At 45.4% G+C, this 21,260-nt stretch overlaps 1 protein-coding gene across 2 annotated transcripts in view; it reads left to right on the top strand.

Annotated features, from left to right (window-relative positions):
- The window catches only part of LOC118373793 (calsyntenin-2-like), a 516,795-nt gene that overhangs the window by 327,453 nt on the left and 168,082 nt on the right, over nt 1-21,260 (top strand). For both annotated transcript variants that reach the window (XM_052511588.1, XM_052511644.1), the window contains one exon: nt 8,223-8,418. In XM_052511588.1, the coding sequence (XP_052367548.1) occupies nt 8,223-8,418 (196 nt within the window). The remainder of the gene's footprint in view (nt 1-8,222; nt 8,419-21,260) is intronic.

Raw genomic sequence — 21,260 nt, forward strand, 5'->3', positions numbered from 1 at the left:
ACATGCCTGGTTAACTGATTGATATATCCTGTTGCTGTTTGTGTGTGTGTGTTTGCTGTAAGGTTTTCTGTGTTGGTGATGCGTTGGTTGGTGGTCTGTTATCGACGGTTGGTTGGAGGTTGGGTGGTGGTGTGTGTATGTGTGTTGTTTTGGCCCTGTTCCTGTGTCTATGCTGAGTTATTTGGCATGTATGCCGCTGGTGTTTTGTGACTAACTAGGGTATATTGACAAAGGAGAAGTGGGTGTTTGGGGCCTCACACAGTGTCAGCACTCCTAAACACCCAACCTGCCCTGGATCAGTCAGAGTAAAACAGCATTGATGTGTTTAGGACCCTGTGTGTCGTCCAGTGTACTGCCTGTAGAGAATAAATTAAGGCTCATGGTCTGATGCACTACAAACAGCTATTAAGTACACAGCCTAAAACATCTTCAGGTCCAGAATGCAGCAGTACAGCCATGTTGTGTTGAGGACTGGAGCTGTGTGATGAGGACAGATGTGTTACCTCAGACCAAAAAGACAAGAAAGTGTGTTCCGTGTTCTCTCTGTCAGTGAGGAAGACAGTGGGTTCTCTCTGTCAGTCAGAGAGACAGTGGGTTCTCTCTGTCAGTCAGAGAGACAGTGGGTTCTCTCTGTCAGTCAGAGAGACAGTGGGTTCTCTCTGTCAGTCAGAGAGACAGTGGGTTCTCTCTGTCAGTCAGAGAGACAGTGGGTTCTCTCTGTCAGTCAGAGAGACAGTGGGTTCTCTCTGTCAGTCAGAGAGACAGTGGGTTATCTCTGTCAGTCAGAGCGATAGTGGGATGACATTAACTCACACAGAGCAGCCTTTCTGTAATTAAGGGTGATGAGACAAGGTCGAGAAAATCATGTCTGAGTTCCCTCTTAATTAAATCTCCTGTACACACACACACACACACACACACATACAATCTCACACCACTCTGATTTCTCCAGTTCAAGCTCTAGCCAGAACACACAGGCTGAATTAGTATTAATACTTCAGGAACGGACAGACAGCTTCTCTTCCAGTGTGTGTTTTCTTCACTTCTCATCTGACTCATTTCATGAAGAGCATAATTACAGCATTTTCAATTTGGCCTTGTCTCTGGAGCTATGTGGCTGACAGTCCATCTCTGCCCTGCAGCAGAGAGGGCCGGGGGTGGAGAGGGGGTGGAAGAAATATGTGAGTGAAGTGCAGAGAGGAGGTTGGAGGGCAATCAATAACTAATTGGTGTGTGTGTGTGTAATTGGAGTATAGGGAAAGAGAAGCAGAGGTAAGGTATGGAAAAATACATAACTAGGTAATTAGATGCAAAGTCTGAGTTGTATAAAGCACCGCTAGTCTTCAATAACTAACCACACAATTACAATAAACCCTTTACTGATGATGTTATTACTGATGGTATGAATGTGTTATTATCGATGTAAGCTGCTCAACTGTTGTAATACTACACGTACCAGGCGGTTAATGTAGAATTAAAGTTCTAAAAGGATTGAGAAACATTGATATTGTATAATGTGATTAGATAGAGGGTAGTGTGGGGTAGTGTGTTTTCAGTAGGGTAGTGTGCTTTCAGTAGGGTAGTGTGTTTCTTGTTGGGTAGTGTGTTTCTTGTTGGGTAGTGTGTCTTCAGTAGGGTAGTGTATTTTCAGTAGGGTAGTGTATTTTCAGTAGGGTAGTGCATTTTCAGTAGGGTAGTGCGTTTTCAGTAGGGTAGTGTATTTTCAGTAGGGTAGTGCATTTTCAGTAGGGTAGTGCATTTTCAGTAGGGTAGTGCATTTTCAGTAGGGTAGTGCGTTTTCAGTAGGGTAGTGCATTTTCAGTAGGGTAGTGCATTTTCAGTAGGGTAGTGCATTTTCAGTAGGGTAGTGTATTTTCAGTAGGGTAGTGTGTTTTCAGTAGGGTAGTGTATTTTCAATCTGTCGTGTTGTGTGTGTTCCAACAGTAGGAGAATGAAAGTCATGTCAGTCCCGATTAGAGCGGGGGTCCTGGCATTACTTGTGTGTATATGTGTGTGTGTGTGTGTGTGTGTGTGTGTGTGTGTGTGTGGTCACTCTCCAGCAGTGAAATCAGAATATGCCTCAGGCAGTGCCCATGTTCTCTTACTCCCAAACTCCCCTTTCATCTCCCCTGCCACCATCCCTGCATCTCTCTCTGCTCTTATCAACAACCTCTGACTGATAACCTCAAACACTTAAGGGCTTGTAAACAGTGCTGTGTGTGAGTGCATGCTTTGGCCCAGGCATTTATGTGTGTTTTCTGATCTGGCTCGTCTTCTCAGAGATGATCTGTCAGGTCTGATAATGATTGGGGTCCCCCAGAGTGTTTTGGCCCCGTGTCCCTGACATGGCCCTCAGACTACAAAAACACACCCCGCCACTGGTACTACTGATAATAACCTAATTTAGTCCCCTTGATAGCATTTCTTAACGTGGGTAACTCAGTGCCCCTCTGTAGAACTTAAACTAGAACCATGACATCTAGTTCCTGCTCCTTCTCACTGCCATCTACTAATAATGTCTCATTCATTTGCATCCATTAGATTAGAACGTGGCCGTGCCGGGGATCTCCTTGAAGACTACCATGCCGTTGCCTGGATTTTTCCAATCATAAATCTACCTCATAAAAGGCTAATGTGACACGGAGACACATATTTAGCTAACAATTTATCGCAGCAATTAGGGTGGCGAGTCCCACAGCTCTGCCAAGTCCTCCCCAACATCTGTTACTGTTACCATGCTGCTGCCGAGCCGAAGCCGAGCCGGGGCCAACGGTTCAAAGCTAATCTGTCTCTCAGAAAGGCTCTCCTCTGCTGGGGGATCTGATATCAGCCTGGAGGTGTGACAAGCAGCTAGCAGCCCAGCGCGAGGCCATGTGTTTATTCATTCAACTTTGTAAAAGAGGAGGTCTGGCATGACGGTCAATGTTGGTCACCTTGACCCCTCTCCGCTCCCTGAGGTAAAATGTAATCACAAATTAGTTGTAGGTGTTCCTCGTCCTGCCATGCACTGAGGTGGAGGAGGAAGAGTTTAGCATATCATTAGCATATTCCCCTTAATAGTGGGAAACTACTTCACTTGGCTGTCCCCTTGCAAAAGAAGATGGCAGTTTTGACTGTTGTATTTTGCAGTGTCCTGCAGTTGTATATTCGGATGTATACTAGGTTTATTTTTCCTACCACAGTGATGGATTTAAAAAAATATATGTTTTTTTGTGGTATGAAGGCAACTTCACCCATCGAGACCATTACCTCTCCTCGTCACACGCCATTAGCTTTGCCGTCTTTTTCTGATTATTTTCCCACGCAGCTTCTATGCCTCTTTGCATTGTAGGAGCCCATTTATTTCTGATAAGTTATTGTTCAGGTAATACAAAGGCGAAGTCTTACACAGCCTACTGAGTAGCTCTCTTTCTCTCCCTCTCTCATTCTCTTTCTCTCTGTCTCCTAGCTCCTACTCTCTTGCTCTCATTCTCTTTCTCCATCTCCCCATTTCCTTCTCTCTCTCTCTCTCTCTCTCTCTCTCTCTCTCTCTCTCTCTCTCTCTCTCTCTCTCTCTCTCTCTCTCTCTCTCTCTCTCTCTTTCAAATTGTAATTTCAACACTCCCGCTGTAGAAGGAGATGAGATTATGTTCGACCGGGATGAAAGGGAAGAGAAAGGGAAGGAGGGGAAAATAAAGTTGCTCTTATCACAACTAGCCAGCAGCGATGCGCACACAATGCTTTGGCGGAATCCAATTTAGTCCTTCCTGTTAGTTTAAGTGATATCGGCGCAATTAGCCGTCACAAGTCAGAGTTTATAACTCGTGCTAAGTGATTTCCTCAAATCCCCCAGTAAAAACGCAGGCAAGCGCCACGCATCTAAAGCATTCACCTCGCCAACTCCAAAACAGACTGCTTTGTCCAACCTCTCTCTCTCTCTCTCTCTCTCTCTCTCTCTCTCCCCGTCTCTCTCTCTCTCTCCCCCTCTCTCTCTCTCTCTCCCCGTCTCTCTCTCTCTCTCCCCTCTCTCTCTCTCTCTCTCCCCGTCTCTCTCTCTCTCCCCCTCTCTCTCTCTCTCCCCCCTCTCTCTCTCTCCCCGTCTCTCTCTCTCTCTCCCCGTCTCTCTCTCTCTCTCCCCGTCTCTCTCTCTCTCTCTCATTCTCTTTCTCTCCTCCTTTCCTTCTATCTCATTCTCTCTCCCCCTCTCTCTCTCTCTTTTTTCAATCTCTCTCACTCTCCCCTGTGGACAAATTGTAATTTCAACACTTCCTCTGTAGGAGATGAGACATTTTGCTCTTTTGTTTTGGTCTGCCTCATTGTGTAGCTTTGTAAAATGATTTGCTGTTCCCTCATTGTCTCTCAAACGAACCAGGGTGACTTTGAGAGGTAGTGTTTTTGTTTTTTTAATCAAGTTTTTTGCTACTAAGTTGTTGATTGTTTGTACGGTCTGGAGTAACAATGCGTGATGGGAGTGAGCGGCAGACTGTGGGCGGGCTGGTTTGTCCTTGGCATCTTCAGGAGAGTGATTCGTTGTTGAATGAGTGAGTTTGTTAGTCCTGTTCCAGAGAGGGTGACTTTGTGGGTGACTCCGCTATGGATTCATATTGTTGTTGTTGTTTCTCTGCCTGCTCAAAAATTAAACCGGAACCTTCCAGGGAATTGGAATGATCAGAGGTATTCTTTACAGTGCTCAACTGATTATATGAGCCCAATGCACATGCTGTTTAAAACGATGTCTCCTCAGATGAGTCTGAATAATACTTCCTGGGGTTTGGTGGAGAAACGATGTCTCCTCAGATGATTCTGAATAATACTTCCTGGGGTTTGGTGGAGAAACGATGTCTCCTCAGATGAGTCTGAATAAGACTTCCTGGGGTTTGGTTGAGAAACGATGTCTCCTCAAATTATTCTGAATAAGACTTCCTGGGGTTTGGTGGAGAAACGATGTCTCCTCAGATGAGTCTGAATAAGACTTCCTGGGGTTTGGTGGAGAAACGATGTCTCCTCAGATGATTCTGAATAAGACTTCCTGGGGTTTGGTTGAGAAACGATGTCTCCTCAGATGAGGCTGAATAAGACTTCCTGGGGTTTGGTGGAGAAACGATGTCTCCTCAGATGATTCTGAATAAGACTTCCTGGGGTTTGGTGGAGAAACGATGTCTCCTCAGATGATTCTGAATAAGACTTCCTGGGGTTTGGTTGAGAAACGATGTCTCCTCAGATGAGGCTGAATAAGACTTCCTGGGGTTTGGTGGAGAAACGATGTCTCCTCAGATGATTCTGAATAAGACTTCCTGGGGTTTGGTTGAGAAACGATGTCTCCTCAGATGATTCTGAATAAGACTTCCTGGGGTTTGGTGGAGAAACAATGTCTCCTCAGATGATTCTGAATAATACTTCCTGGGGTTTGGTGGAGAAACGATGTCTCCTCAGATGATTCTGAATAAGACTTCCTGGGGTTTGGTGGAGAAACAATGTCTCCTCAGATGATTCTGAATAATACTTCCTGGGGTTTGGTGGAGAAACGATGTCTCCTCAGATGATTCTGAATAAGACTTCCTGGGGTTTGGTTGAGAAACGATGTCTCCTCAGATGATTCTGAATAAGACTTCCTGGGGTTTGGTGGAGAAACGATGTCTCCTCAGATGATTCTGAATAAGACTTCCTGGGGTTTGGTGGAGAAACGATGTCTCCTCAGATGATTCTGAATAAGACTTCCTGGGGTTTGGTGGAGAAACAATGTCTCCTCAGATGATTCTGAATAAGACTTCCTGGGGTTTGGTGGAGAAACGATGTCTCCTCAGATGATTCTGAATAAGACTTCCTGGGGTTTGGTGGAGAAACGATGTCTCCTCAGATGATTCTGAATAAGACTTCCTGGGGTTTGGTGGAGAAACGATGTCTCCTCAGATGATTCTGAATAAGACTTCCTGGGGTTTGGTGGAGAAACAATGTCTCCTCAGATGATTCTGAATAAGACTTCCTGGGGTTTGGTGGAGAAACGATGTCTCCTCAGATGATTCTGAATAAGACTTCCTGGGGTTTGGTGGAGAAACAATGTCTCCTCAGATGATTCTGAATAAGACTTCCTGGGGTTTGGTGGAGAAACGATGTCTCCTCAGATGATTCTGAATAAGACTTCCTGGGGTTTGGTGGAGAAACAATGTCTCCTCAGATGATTCTGAATAAGACTTCCTGGGGTTTGGTGGAGAAACGATGTCTCCTCAGATGATTCTGAATAAGACTTCCTGGGGTTTGGTGGAGAAACGATGTCTCCTCAGATGATTCTGAATAAGACTTCCTGGGGTTTGGTGGAGAAACGATGTCTCCTCAGATGATTCTGAATAAGACTTCCTGGGGTTTGGTGGAGAAACGATGTCTCCTCAGATGATTCTGAATAAGACTTCCTGGGGTTTGGTTGAGAAACGATGTCTCCTCAGATGAGTCTGAATAAGACTTCCTGGGGTTTGGTGGAGAAACGATGTCTCCTCAGATGATTCTGAATAAGACTTCCTGGGGTTTGGTGGAGAAACGATGTCTCCTCAGATGATTCTGAATAAGACTTCCTGGGGTTTGGTGGAGAAACAATGTCTCCTCAGATGATTCTGAATAAGACTTCCTGGGGTTTGGTGGAGAAACGATGTCTTCTCAGATGATTCTGAATAAGACTTCCTGGGGTTTGGTGGAGAAACGATGTCTCCTCAGATGATTCTGAATAATACTTCCTGGGGTTTGGTGGAGAAACGATGTCTTCTCAGATGATTCTGAATAAGACTTCCTGGGGTTTGGTTGAGAAACGATGTCTCCTCAGATGATTCTGAATAAGACTTCCTGGGGTTTGGTGGAGAAACGATGTCTCCTCAGATGATTCTGAATAAGACTTCCTGGGGTTTGATGGAGAAACGATGTCTCCTCAGATGATTCTGAATAAGACTTCCTGGGGTTTGGTGGAGAAACGATGTCTCCTCAGATGATTCTGAATAAGACTTCCTGGGGTTTGGTGGAGAAACGATGTCTCCTCAGATGATTCTGAATAAGACTTCCTGGGGTTTGGTGGAGAAACGATGTCTCCTCAGATGATTCTGAATAAGACTTCCTGGGGTTTGGTTGAGAAACGATGTCTCCTCAGATGATTCTGAATAAGACTTCCTGGGGTTTGGTTGAGAAACGATGTCTCCTCAGATGATTCTGAATAAGACTTCCTGGGGGTTGGTGGAGAAACGATGTCTTCTCAGATGATTCTGAATAAGACTTCCTGGGGTTTGGTTGAGAAACGATGTCTCCTCAGATGATTCTGAATAAGACTTCCTGGGGTTTGGTGGAGAAACGATGTCTCCTCAGATGATTCTGAATAAGACTTCCTGGGGTTTGGTGGAGAAACGATGTCTCCTCAGATGAGGCTGAATAAGACTTCCTGGGGTTTGGTGGAGAAACGATGTCTCCTCAGATGATTCTGAATAAGACTTCCTGGGGTTTGGTGGAGAAACGATGTCTCCTCAGATGATTCTGAATAAGACTTCCTGGGGTTTGATGGAGAAACGATGTCTCCTCAGATGATTCTGAATAAGACTTCCTGGGGTTTGGTGGAGAAACGATGTCTCCTCAGATGATTCTGAATAAGACTTCCTGGGGTTTGGTGGAGAAACGATGTCTCCTCAGATGATTCTGAATAAGACTTCCTGGGGTTTGGTGGAGAAACGATGTCTCCTCAGATGATTCTGAATAAGACTTCCTGGGGTTTGGTTGAGAAACGATGTCTCCTCAGATGATTCTGAATAAGACTTCCTGGGGTTTGGTTGAGAAACGATGTCTCCTCAGATGATTCTGAATAAGACTTCCTGGGGTTTGGTGGAGAAACGATGTCTTCTCAGATGATTCTGAATAAGACTTCCTGGGGTTTGGTTGAGAAACGATGTCTCCTCAGATGATTCTGAATAAGACTTCCTGGGGTTTGGTGGAGAAACGATGTCTCCTCAGATGATTCTGAATAAGACTTCCTGGGGTTTGGTGGAGAAACGATGTCTCCTCAGATGAGGCTGAATAAGACTTCCTGGGGTTTGGTGGAGAAACGATGTCTCCTCAGATGATTCTGAATAAGACTTCCTGGTGTTTGGTTGAGAAACTGTATTTAGACCCTGCATTGCATATCTCCATTACAGTATAGCACTCTCTCACATACATAAACCAACACACCCTAACCTGTCTCCCCTCCTCTCCCTGTCTTTCTCTCTCTCTCTTTTCAGGGGAGATCTGTGCATTTAAGATCCATGGTCTGGAGGCTCCGTTTGAGGCGGTGGTGCTGAACGGGACGTCTGGTGAGGGTCAGCTGAGGGCCAGGGGCCTGGTGGACTGTGAGCTTCAGAAGGAGTATACCTTTATCATTCAGGCCCATGACTGTGGAGCAGGACCCGGGGGCACCGGGGGGAAGAAGTCACACAAGTGAGTTTGAAAGGCAGGATGTATTTTTGTCTGTTTGTCTTCATGAATCATATGGATTCAATGCTATGCTCTCTGCAACACTGCACTCTGAAGCCAAGCCTACTGTAATCAAATAACGTTGCTGCCTACTATCAGGCAGTAAGGAGGCTGTTACTGAGCGAGTCTGTGTGTGTGAGTGTGTGTGTGTGTGTGAGTGTGTGTGTGTGTGAGTGTGTGAGTGTGTGAGTGTGTGAGTGTGTGAGTGTGTGAGTGTGTGAGTGTGTGAGTGTGTGAGTGTGTGAGTGTGTGAGTGTGAGTGTGAGTGTGAGTGTGAATGTGTGAGTGTGAGTGTGAGTGTGAGTGTGTGCAGGAGGAGTGTGTGTGGTTGAGACGGTGCTGCAGTAGAGGCAGCTGAGTCACGAAGACAAAGCAGCACGCACGTTGTAGGTAGACCATTTAGATTAGTCATTATGGAGACACTCCTTATTCCATTAAACATATAAACCCGCTAGAACTGATGTAACGGTGACAAAGCATTTGAAAACAACTGTAGGCCACTACAGCTCTTTAGATACATTTTCTCAAAGGTGGTTTAAAGTAAACTGAATTCTAATGTCGACTTTTCTTATGGATAAGCGTATCAAGCGAAGGGTTTTACTCGTGCTCAGTTCTAGGGTCTGGAGCGCTGCGTGAGTGGACATTTGAAATGGAAGTTATGGGAAAATGTCCACAATGAAAATGCCATTAAATGTGTAGAATGATATGGTACATTTACATCTGTTGGCCATCAAGTAGGCTATTCAATTCTATGCCAATGTAGGCTACTGTAACCTACCATTTGAGACAATAAATATATATTGAAATGACGATGTCACTGGAGTCATTGCATGTCCATTTGAGCCACTTGTGTAGCCTACCTGGAGCTGGCAAACATATGTAATAAATGGCCTAGAACTCAGGTTGTTGTTATAGCCTTGAGTTATTATGCCATTGTTAATGGCCATTTTTACTTATTTAAATTAAAAGTTTTCAATTATGATCATGGTCACAGCTCTATCACAAATGCATCATTCTCCACATTTATTTTCAGGTTCACTGTAGACTTTTCCCTGAAATGAGATGTCGGCCTATCAGGGCTATAGGCTACCTGCATCTAGCTCAGCAAACCATGGCAAAGTTCAATGGCAATTATAAACCCAGATTTTAGTCATTAGCCTATGCCTATTGAATTAACAAGTCAGTCTCACAAATAGGCCATTTATAAATGTTTGTAGTCTTGACATCTGGAAGATCCTACTTGCTCACATACGCTTTTTCAGTTCTGCCCACACATTTTCTATAGGGTTGAGGTCAGGGCTTTGTGATGGACACTCCAGTAACTTGACTTTGTTGTCCTTAAGATATTTTGCCATGACTTTGGAAGTATGATTGGGGTAATTGTCCATTTGGAAGACCCATTTGCGACCAAGCTTTAACTTCCTGACTGATGTCTTGAGATGTTGCTTCAATATATCCACATAATTGTCCTTCCTCATGATGCCATCTACTTTGTGAAGTGCACCAGTCCCTCCTGCAGCAAAGCACCCCCACAACATGATGCTGCCACCCCCGTGCTTCACGGTTGGGATGATGTTCTTTGGCTTGCAAGCCTCCCCCTTTTTCCTCCAAACATAACGATGGTCATTATGGCCAAACAGTTATAATTTTTCTTTCATCAGACCAGAGGACATGTCTCCAAAAAGTATGATCTTTGTCCCCATGTGCAGTTGCAAACCGTAGTCTGGGTTTTTTATGGTGGTTTTGGAGCAGTGGCTTTTTCTTGCTGAGCGGCCTTTCAGATTCTGGCGAAATAGGACTCGTTTTACTGTGGATATAGATACTTTTGTACCTGTTTCCACCAGCATCTTCACAAGGTTTTTTGTTTCTTCCTGAGCGGTATGACGGCTGCATGGTCTAATTATGTTTATACTTGCATACTATTGTTTGTACAGATGAACGTGGTACCTTCAGGTGTTTGGAAATTGCTCCCAAGTATGAACCAGACTTTTGGAGGTCTATAATTTCTTTCTGAGGTCTTGGCTGCTTTCTTTTGATTTTCCCATGATGTCAAGCAAAGAGGCACTGAGTTTGAAGGTATATCTTGAAATAGATCCACAAGTACACCTCCAATTGACTCAAATGATGTAAATTAGCCTATCAGAAGCTTCTAAAGCCATTGTCTGGAATTTTCCAAGCTGTTTAAAGGCACAGTCAACTTTTTCTTTGTAAACTTCTGACACACTGGAATTGTGATACTGTGAATTATAAGTTAAATAATTTCTCTGTAAACAATTGTTGGGAAAGTTACTTGTGTCATGCACAAAGTAGATGCCCTAACCGACATGCCAAAACTATACTTTGTTAAAAATAAATGTGTGTAGTGGTTGAAAAACGAGTTATATTGACTCCAACCTAAGTGTATGTAAACTTTCGACTTCAACTGTATATCAGATGTGTACCACAGGAATGACTAAAACATACTTTTTACTTTTCTTTTCACGTTGGTAACCAGTTTATAATAGCAATAAGTCACCTCGGGGGTTTGTGGCGTATGGCCAATATACCATGGCTAAGGGCTATGTCCTAAGACCATTCCTTAGCCTCGGTATATTGGCCATATACCACACCTCCTCTAGCCTTAATGCTTAATCATAGCAGTCCAAACAAGTTAAATCGACATCCATTGATGGAAAATGATCTCGAGAGTAATGAGGGTGATTTATCTTATCTTGCAACATTTTCTTCATCTGGAAATAAATATTATAGGCTTCTTAGCCTACGTCGCTAAAAATTATGTTGTTATTCCTTCTTTATTCGCTCGATAACGTAATGGAAAAACGCTTTATTGGATAAATGTGGCATCTTTTGCTGCAAGCAATTTTTGTGGGGCTAGTTTTCAGGCCTTGTGGGAGGGTTTTCAGAGGTCATTTCAGGGGTAATTTGGAAATACATTTTAGCTAGACCTGGAAACCCTGGTGTTTCAGCAGTGTAGGATGAAAACAGCCAGTAAACTATTTTAAAGTGGTGCATTGATGAAAACGATTCAACACACCTATGAACTAAGGTGTCCTCTGAAATTGCTTTGTCCACGGTGTCTTAAGACTGTGTCATTTCCACTCTGTGTGTATCTCTCCTCACTCTCTTGCTGCTCACACCTTTCACCTTCCTCAGCGGGAGCTCACACAGAAAACTATCATCTCCTACACACACACACACACACACACACACACACACACCAGGCCTTGAATTATAGCAGCAGGTGTGTGCAGGGGCGCATCTTTCACTGGGGACAGGGGGTTATGTCCCCCCCATATTATGAAATTGCATTTTTGTCCCCCCCAGTTTTATCATTGGAACGTGATACAAAACGAGGCAACGGTGTGCTTTAGGACCAAGCAGACGTCTCCGAGCGGTCGGGCAGGCTGTTCGGAGTGTTTCTCCAGCAACATAAAAAAAAAAGTTTTAAAAAATGTCCCTCCCACTTCTAAAACTATAGTTTCGCCCCTGGGTGTGTGAATGAGTAGGTACACGTCATCCAGGTTATCCCTGATTGTGGGACGTATGAAGTAACACAACTAAATGTAAACATACATTCTATGACACAGGTTCTGTGTGAGCATTCAGAGAAGACAGTCTTAGCTTCAATAGCCTGTCCTTCGCGGGCGTTCCTTATCTTGTCTGTTGGCCATTTCAGGGACCCGGACGAGCGGAGAGCAGAGCGTCAGTCAGCGTGGCTCTCAGATTTCAAGTTTTAAAAAATCCCTGCCAACGGCTCAACCCAAATAACATGTGACATGTCAGCTCCGCCGAAGGAGAGCAGTCAAGGAAATGACACAGTAAAGAGAACAGGCGACGGGATCAGAGGTGACACAGGGACCGTTGAGCTCTCACTTAAACTGTATTCATCCCTCTCTCCCACTCTAACTCCCTCTCTTCTGGTGTAGCCATCCTCTGCCTCCCTTTCTTTAGTATTTTTAGCTGATTCTGCATTTTGTCTCGTTGTCTTGGTCTCTTTTCTTGTCGTCCTGACCTCTCTCTCTTTCACTGTTGTCTAATATCACGTTACCTATATCATACCTACAGTGCATTCGGAAAGTATTCAGACCCTTGACTTTTTCCACATTTTATTATGTTACAGCCTTATTCAAAAATGGTATGAAATAAAAAAAAAGTCCTCATTAATCTACACACAATACCCCATAATGACAAAGTGAAAACAGGTTTTTAGAAATGTTTGCAAATGTATTACAAATAAAAAACAGAAATACCTTATTTACATTAGTATTCAGACCTTTGCTTTGAAATTGAGCTCAGGTGCATCCTGTTTCCATTGAGCATCCTTGAGATGTTTCTACAACTTGGAGTCCACCTGTGGTAAATTCAATTGATTGGACATGATTTGGAAAGGCACATACCTGTCTATATAAGGTCCCACAGTTGACAGTTGATGTCAGAGCAAAAACCAAGCCATGAGGTCAAAGGAATTGTCCTTAGAGGCACAGATCTGGGGAAGGGTACTAAAAAAACTATGCAGCATTGAAGGTCCCCAAGAACCCAACTGAGCAATCGGGCGAGAAAGGCCTTGGTCAGGAAGGTGACCAGGAACCCAATGGTCACTCTGACAGAGCTCCAGAGTTCCTCTGTGGAGATGGGAAAACCTTCCAGAAGGATAACTATCTCTGCAGCACTCCACCAATCAAGCCTTTATGATAGAGTTGCCAGACGGAAACCACTCCTCAGTAAAAGGCACATGGAGTTTACCAAAGGCACCTAAAGGACTCTCAAACCATGAGAAACAAGATTCTCTGGTCTGATGAAACCAATATTGAACTCTTTGGCCTGAATGCCAATGGTCAAATCTGGAGGAAACCTGGCACTATCCATACGGTGAAGCATGGTGGTGGCATCATCATGCTGTGGGGATGTTTTTCAGCTGCATGGACTGGAAGACTAGTCAGGATCGAGGGAAAGATGAACGGAGAAAAGTACCGAGAGATCCTTGATGAAAACCTGCTCCAGAGCGCTCAGGAACTCAGACTGGGGTGAAGGTTCACCTTCCAACAGGACAGCGACCCTAAGCACACAGCCAAGACAACACAGGAGTGGTTCGGGTATCTGAATGTCCTTGAGTGGCCCAGCCAGAGCCTTGATTTGAACACGATCGAACATCTCCGGAGATACCTGAAAATAGCTGTGCAGCGACGCGCCCCATCCAACCTGACAGAGCTTGATAGGATCTTCAGAGAAGAATGGGAGAACCTCTTCAAATACAGGTCTGCCAACCTTGAAGCATCATGGGGCGGCAGGATAGCCTACTGGTTAGAGCGTTGAGCTAGTAACCGAAAGGTTGCAAGTTCCATTCCCCGAGCTGACAAGGTACAAATCTGTCGTTCTGCCCCTGAACAGGCACTTAACCCACTGTTTTTAGGCCGTCATTGAAAATAAGAATTTGTTCTTAACTGACTTGCCTAGTTAAATAAAGATCCAATTTAAAAATTAAAAATAAAATACCTAAGAAGACTTGGCTGTAATCGCTGCTCAGTACTTTGCTTCAACAAAGTACTGAGTAAATGGTCTGAATACTTAGGTAAATTTGATATTTCCAAAAATTTCTAAAAACTGATTTTGTTTGTCATTATCGGGTACTGTTTGTATATTAATGAGGGGGAAAACAAGTTTAATCTATTTCAAAATAAGGCTGTAACTGAACAAAATGTGGAAATTTCGAGGGGTCTGAATACTTTCCCAATGCACGATGTATCCTATATCCTACCTACAGTACAGTATATCCTACCAAAATATATCCTATATATTTACTTTATATTTACTATATCTCCTCTATCATATTGAGTAGTGTATGAGAAAGGCAAGAAAAGGAGAGAAATAAAATCATGTTTCTCTCTTTCTCTTATTCATTACTCTCACTCTCTTTACCTTTGACTCCAGTTCGAGGATATCTTATAATCTTCTATGTGTTATTCATGTCATTCATAACACAACATTACTTTTAGGCCTTGAGTCATGTTATGCTGTGGTTAACTGTGTAATTGGCTCTCAATCAAAAAGATGTTGAATGCTTTCACAGTTGTCTCATTGAAAGTTACAGTGAGCCTTGACAACAATGATTATCACTCTGAACCACTCGGTTACATTACCACTTTATCATGGGTGTATTGTAACTCACATTTTATGTACTGTTACTCACATTTTATTATGTGTTGTAAATTTAAGTTATGTACAGTACCAGTCAAAAGTTTGTACGACACCTACTCATTCAAGTTTTCTTTTTTTTGAAACTATTGTCTACATTATAGAATAATAGTGAAGACATAAAAATGATGAAATAACACGTATGGAATCTAGCAGTAACCATAAAAGTGTTAAACAAATCAAAATATAATTTCTACATTGAATTCCAAGAGTGTGCAAAGCTGTCATCAAGGCAAAGGGTAGCTACTTAAAATATATTTTGATTTGTTGAACACTTTTTTGGTTACTGCTAGATTCCATATGAGTGATTTTATAGTTTTTTAATGTCATCAGTATTATTCTACAATGTAGAAAAAAGTAAAAATAAAGAAAAACCCTGGAATGACTAGGTGTGTCCAAACTTTTGGCTGGTACAGTAACTCAAATCACTATGGCAACAAATAAGGTTTATCGCCATTGACTACCAGTGAGTCACATCAATAGATTGTCCTACTGAACAATAACTCCGAATCAGAGCACTTTATTCTGAAAATACAACCTTTATTCTCCAAATTTAACCATGCGTGATGAAATGTTTTTAATATACTGCTTTTTAAATCCTAATGAAATAGTAATGCGAATGCATGATTAGTTCTGAGTCACAGCACCACCACATTGATGCCAAATGTGTGTACCCAGACACAAATATAAGTATTTCTAAGTTGATGTCATAATTAATTTATACTCCTCTCACTTCCTGTGTGAAAGTGTCACATTATTTAATTTCCTCATCTCTCCCCATCAGCGGTGAGTGGTAGATTTATTACATGGTTTAAGTGCTGGAGGGCTGTTGTAGGAGGTTTACTACAAGTGTGTTTGGGTTAGGTGCCCCGGTCAGTGACGGTAGTAGCAGCTCATCTAGGATGTTAACTCCTGACCTCCTGGTTGTTCAGACTCCACAGAGACTCTCAGGGCTAATCTTGAAAAGTAATTCTAAAGCTGCCATGTTTCTGCCCATGCGGTGGTCGTCGTGAGACGGTTATTAAACTTGTCACTTGTGAGTCTGAGAAGAACGTCTGTTCCTCATCTCCCTGCGGCAGAGGTTTGGGAACGACAAATTATCTCAACGGATGGACACACACACACACACACACACACACACACACACACACACACACACACACAGGGAGACTCACTCAAAAAAACACACACACATCCGCGCACACACACACACAGATAGACACATACTGGGTAGCACAATTACAGTGGGTCAGAAGTTTAGATTCACTAAGTTGACTGTGCAAATAAACAGCTTGGAAAATTCCAGAAAATGATGTCATGGCATTAGAAGGTTCTGATAATTCTGCTAATTGACATTATTTGAGTGAATTGGAGGTGTACCTATGGATGTATTTCAAGGCCGACCTTCAACTCAGATCATACTTTTTGGAGACATGTTCTCTGATCTGATGAAACAAAAATAGAACTGTTTGGCCATAATGAACATCGTTATGTTTGGAGGAAAAAGGGAGAGGCTTGCAAGCCATAGAACACCATCCCAACCGTGAAGCACGGGGGTGGCATCATCATGTTGTGGGGGTGCTTTGCTGCAGGAGGGACTGGTGCACTTCGCAAAGTAGATGGCATCATGAGGAGGGACAATTATGTGGATATATTGAAGCAATATCTCAAGACATCAGTAAGGAAGTTAAAGCTTCCAAATGGACAATGACACCAAGCGTACTTCCAAAGTTGTGGCAAAATGGCTTGACAACAAAGTCAAGGTATTGGAGTGGCTATCACAAAGCCCTGACCTCAATCACATAGAAAAGGTGTGGGCAGAACTGAAAAAGCATGTGCGAGCAAGGCGGCCTACAAAACTGACTCAGTTAAACCAGCTCTCTTGCCTTAGACCACTGCGCCACTCAGGAGGCCTAAAATATATTTTTTGGGTGGGGTTGTATAATTTGATTTACACAAAATGCCTACCACTTTGAAAATGCAAAATATTTTTTATTGTGAAACAAACAACTAAGACAAAATAACAGAGAACTTGAGCGTGCATAACTATTCAACCCCCCCCCAAAAAAGTCAATATTTAGTAGAGCCACCTTTTGCAGCAATTACAGCTGCAAAGTGTCATGGTCATTGAAAGAACTGGACCAAGGTGCAGCGTGGTGAGCGTACATATTATTTGATTTAGAAAAGACTCCGAACAAAACAATAAACACTACAAAACAAACCGTTAAGCTAAAGGCTAGGTGCCATAAACAAAGTCAACTTCCCACAAAGACAGTAAGTATAGTTCTCAATCAGAAACAAAGATAGACAGCTGTCCCTGATTGAGAACCCTACCTGGCCAAAACATAGAAGTACAAATAATAGAGCATAGAATACCCACCCCAAATCACACCCCGACCAAACCAAATAGAGACATACAAAGGATCTCAAACAGTGACAGTACCCCCCAAAGGTGCGGACTCCGGCCGCAAAACCTGAACCTATAGGGGAGGGTGTGGGTGGGCATCTATCTGCGGTGGCAGCTCAGGTGTGGGACACAGACCCCGTTCCACCACTGGCTCATCCCACTTTGTGGCACCTCTGGTGCAGGAACCCTCGTCGCCAACCCCAGACTGGGGATCCTCGTTGCGGGCCCCGGACGGGGGATCCTCATAGTGGGCCCCGGACTGTGGACCCTCGTAGCGGGCTCCGGACTGGGCACCGTCGCTGCGGGCCCCGGACTGGGCCCCCTCGCTGAGGGCGCGGACTTGTCGCTGCGGGCCCTGGACCGGAGGCCGTCTCTGGAGGCTCCGGACCGGAGACCGTCTCTGGAGGATCCGGCCTGGAGACCGTCTCTGAGGCTCCGGACTGGAGACTGTCTCTGGAGGCTCCGGACTGGAGAACGTCGCTGGAGGCTGTCGACTGGAGAACATCACTGGAGGCTCCGGACTGGAGACCGTCGCTGGAGGCTCCGGACTGGAGGCCGTCGTTGTAGGCTTCGTGCCATGACTCCTCACTGGAGGCTTTGTGCCATGGATCATCACTGGATGCTTCTTGCCATGGATCATCACTGGAGACTTTGTTCCAAGAATCATCACTGAAGGCTTCTTGCCATGGATCATCACTGGAGGTTCATGCCATGGATCATCACTGGAGGCTTGGTGCCATGGATCATCATTGGAGGCTTCGTGCCATGGATCATCACTGGAGGCTTTGTGCCATGGATCATCGCTGGAGGCTTCGTGCCATGGATCATCACTGGAGTGGAGAAACACAAGGGAGGCCTGGCTCTGGGAGCAGGCACAGGACTCACCAGGCTGGGGAGACATACAGGAGGCTTAGTTCTTGGCAGAGGCACCGGATACACTGGGCTGTGGAGGCACACTGGCGGTCTCGAGCGCAGAGCTGGCACAACCCGTTCTGGCTGGATGCCCACTTACACGCGGCAAATGTGGGACGCTGGCACAGAGCACACCGGCCTGTGAATGCTCACTCGAGACACCGTGCTCATCACCCCATAGCACGGTGCCTGACCAGTCACATGCTAGCCACGGTAAGCACGGGGAGTTGGCTCAGTTCTGAATCCTGACTCTGCCACACTCCCCGTGTATCCCCCCAAAGGTTTTTTTGGAGTGGCCTCCCGGTCTTTAGTGCCAGCCATGACCCTGTGTAAACCTGGGCCCTCTTTCTCGCCAGAATCTCCTCCTATGCTCAGGATCCTTTGCCATTTAGGATGTCCTCCCATGTCCAGTCCTGAACACGCTGCTCCTCTTTACCACGCTGCTTGGTCCGTTTGTGGTGGGAAGTTCTGTCACGGTCGTTCAAAGAACTGGACCAAGGTGCAGCGTTGTGAGCGTACATATTAATTTATTTAGAAAAGATGCTGAACAAAACAATAAACACTACAAATCAAACCGTGAAGCTAAATGCTAGGTGCCATAAACAAAGTCAACTTCTCACAAAGACAGGTGGGAAAAGGGCTACCTAAGTATGGTTCTCAATCAGAGACAACGATAGACAGCTGTCCCTGATTGAGAACCCTACCCGGCCAAAACATAGAAATACAAATAATAGAACATAGAATACTCTCTCCCCCGCTACTCTCTCCTCTTCCATCCTATCTTCTCTTCCCTCTGCTCAAACTTTCTCCAACCTATCTCCTGATTCTGCCTCCTCAACCCTCCTCTCCTCCCTTACTGCATCCTTTGACTCCCTATGTCCCCTATCCTCCAGGCCGGCTCGGTCCTCCCCTCCCGCTCCGTGGCTCGACGACTCATTGCGAGCTCACAGAACAGGGCTCCGGGCAGCCGAGCGGAAATGGAGGAAAACTCGCCTCCCTGCGGACCTGGCATCCTTTCACTCCCTCCTCTCTACATTTTCCTCCTCTGTCTCTGCTGCTAAAGCCACTTTCTACCATTCTAAATTCCAAGCATCTGCCTCTAACCCTAGGAAGCTCTTTGCCACCTTCTCCTCCCTCCTGAATCCTCCCCCTCCCTCCTCCCTCTCTGCAGATGACTTCGTCAACCATTTTGAAAAGAAGGTCGATGACATCCGATCCTCGTTTGCTAAGTCAAACGACACCGCTGGTTCTGCTCACACTGCCCTACCCTATGCTCTGACCTCTTTCTCCCCTCTCTCCAGATGAAATCTCGCGTCTTGTGACGGCCGGCCGCCCAACAACCTGCCCGCTTGACCCTATCCCCTCCTCTCTTCTCCAGACCATTTCCGGAGACCTTCTCCCTTACCTCACCTCGCTCATCAACTCATCCCTGACCGCTGGCTACGTCCCTCCCGTCTTCAAGAGAGCGAGAGTTGCACCCCTTCTGAAAAAACCTACACTCGATCCCTCCGATGTCAACAACTACAGACCAGTATCCCTTCTCTCTTTTCTCTCCAAAACTCTTGAGCGTGCCGTCCTTGGCCAGCTCTACCGCTATCTCTCTCAGAATGACCTTCTTGTTCCAAATCAGTCAGGTTTCAAGACTAGTCATTCAACTGAGACTGCTCTTCTCTGTATCACGGAGGCGCTCCGCACTGCTAAAGCTAACTCTCTCTCCTCTGCTCTCATCCTTCTAGACCTATCGGCTGCCTTCGATACTGTGAACCATCAGATCCTCCTCTCCACCCTCTCCGAGTTGGGCATCTCCGGCGCGGCCCACGCTTGGATTGCGTCCTACCTGACAGGTCGCTCCTACCAGGTGGCGTGGCGAGAATCTGTCTCCTCACCACGCGCTCTCACCACTGGTGTCCCCCAGGGCTCTGTTCTAGGCCCTCTCTTATTCTCGCTATACACCAAGTCACTTGGCTCTGTCATAACCTCACATGGTCTCTCCTATCATTGCTATGCAGACGACACACAATTAATCTTCTCCTTTCCCCCTTCTGATGACCAGGTGGCGAATCGCATCTCTGCATGTCTGGCAGACATATCAGTGTGGATGACGGATCACCACCTCAAGCTGAACCTCAGCAAGACGGAGCTCCTCTTCCTCCCGGGAAGGACTGCCCGTTCCATGATCTCGCCATCACGGTTGACAACTCCATTGTGTCCTCCTCCCAGAGCGCTAAGAACCTTGGCGTGATCCTGGACAACACCCTGACGTTCTCAACTAACATCAAGGCGGTGTCCCGTTCCTGTAGGTTCATGCTCTACAACATCCGCAGAGTACGACCCTGTCTCACACAGGAAGCGGCGCAGGTCCTAATCCAGGCACTTGTCATCTCCCGTCTTGATTACTGCAACTCGCTGTTGGCTGGGCTCCCTGCCTGTGCCATTAAACCCTACAACTCATCCAGAACGCCGCAGCCCGTCTGGTGTTCAACCTTCCCAAGTTCTCTCACGTCACCCCGCTCCTCCGCTCTCTCCACTGGCTTCCAGTTGAAGCTCGCATCCGCTACAAGACCATGGTGCTCGCCTACGGAGCTGTGAGGGGAACGGCACCTCAGTACCTCCAGGCTCTGATCAGGCCCTACACCCAAACAAGGGCACTGCGTTCATCCACCTCTGGCCTGCTCGCCTCCCTACCACTGAGGAAGTACAGTTCCCGCTCAGCCCAGTCAAAACTGTTCGCTGCTCTGGCCCCCAATGGTGGAACAAACTCCCTCACGACGCCAGGACAGCGGAGTCAATCACCACCTTCCGGAGACACCTGAAACCCCACCTCTTCAAGGAATACCTAGGATAGGGTAAGTAAGGGTAAGTAATCCTTCTCACCCCCTTCTCCCCCAACAAGATTTAGATGCAAGTGGCTGTTCCACTGGTTGTCATAAGGTGTATGCACCAATTTGTAAGTCGCTCTGGATAAGAGCGTCTGCTAAATGACTTAAATGTAAATGTAAATGAATACCCACCCCAAATCACACCCTGACCAAACCAAATAGAGACATAAAAAGGATTTCTAAGGTCAGGGCGTGACAGCAAGTCGCTTGGAGTATTTGTCTATAAGCTGGCACAACTAGCCAATGGGATTTGTGGCCATTTTTTAAGGCAAAACTGCTCCAGCTCCTTCAAGTTGGATGGGTTCCCCTGGTGTAGAGCAATCTTTAAGTCATACCACAGATTCTCAATTGGATTGAGGTCTGGGCTTTGACTAGGCCATTCCAAGACATGTCAATGTTTCCCCTTAAACCACTCA

The sequence above is a fragment of the Oncorhynchus keta genome, chromosome 1, assembly GCF_023373465.1.
Source record: "Oncorhynchus keta strain PuntledgeMale-10-30-2019 chromosome 1, Oket_V2, whole genome shotgun sequence".
Lineage (NCBI taxonomy): Eukaryota > Metazoa > Chordata > Actinopteri > Salmoniformes > Salmonidae > Oncorhynchus > Oncorhynchus keta.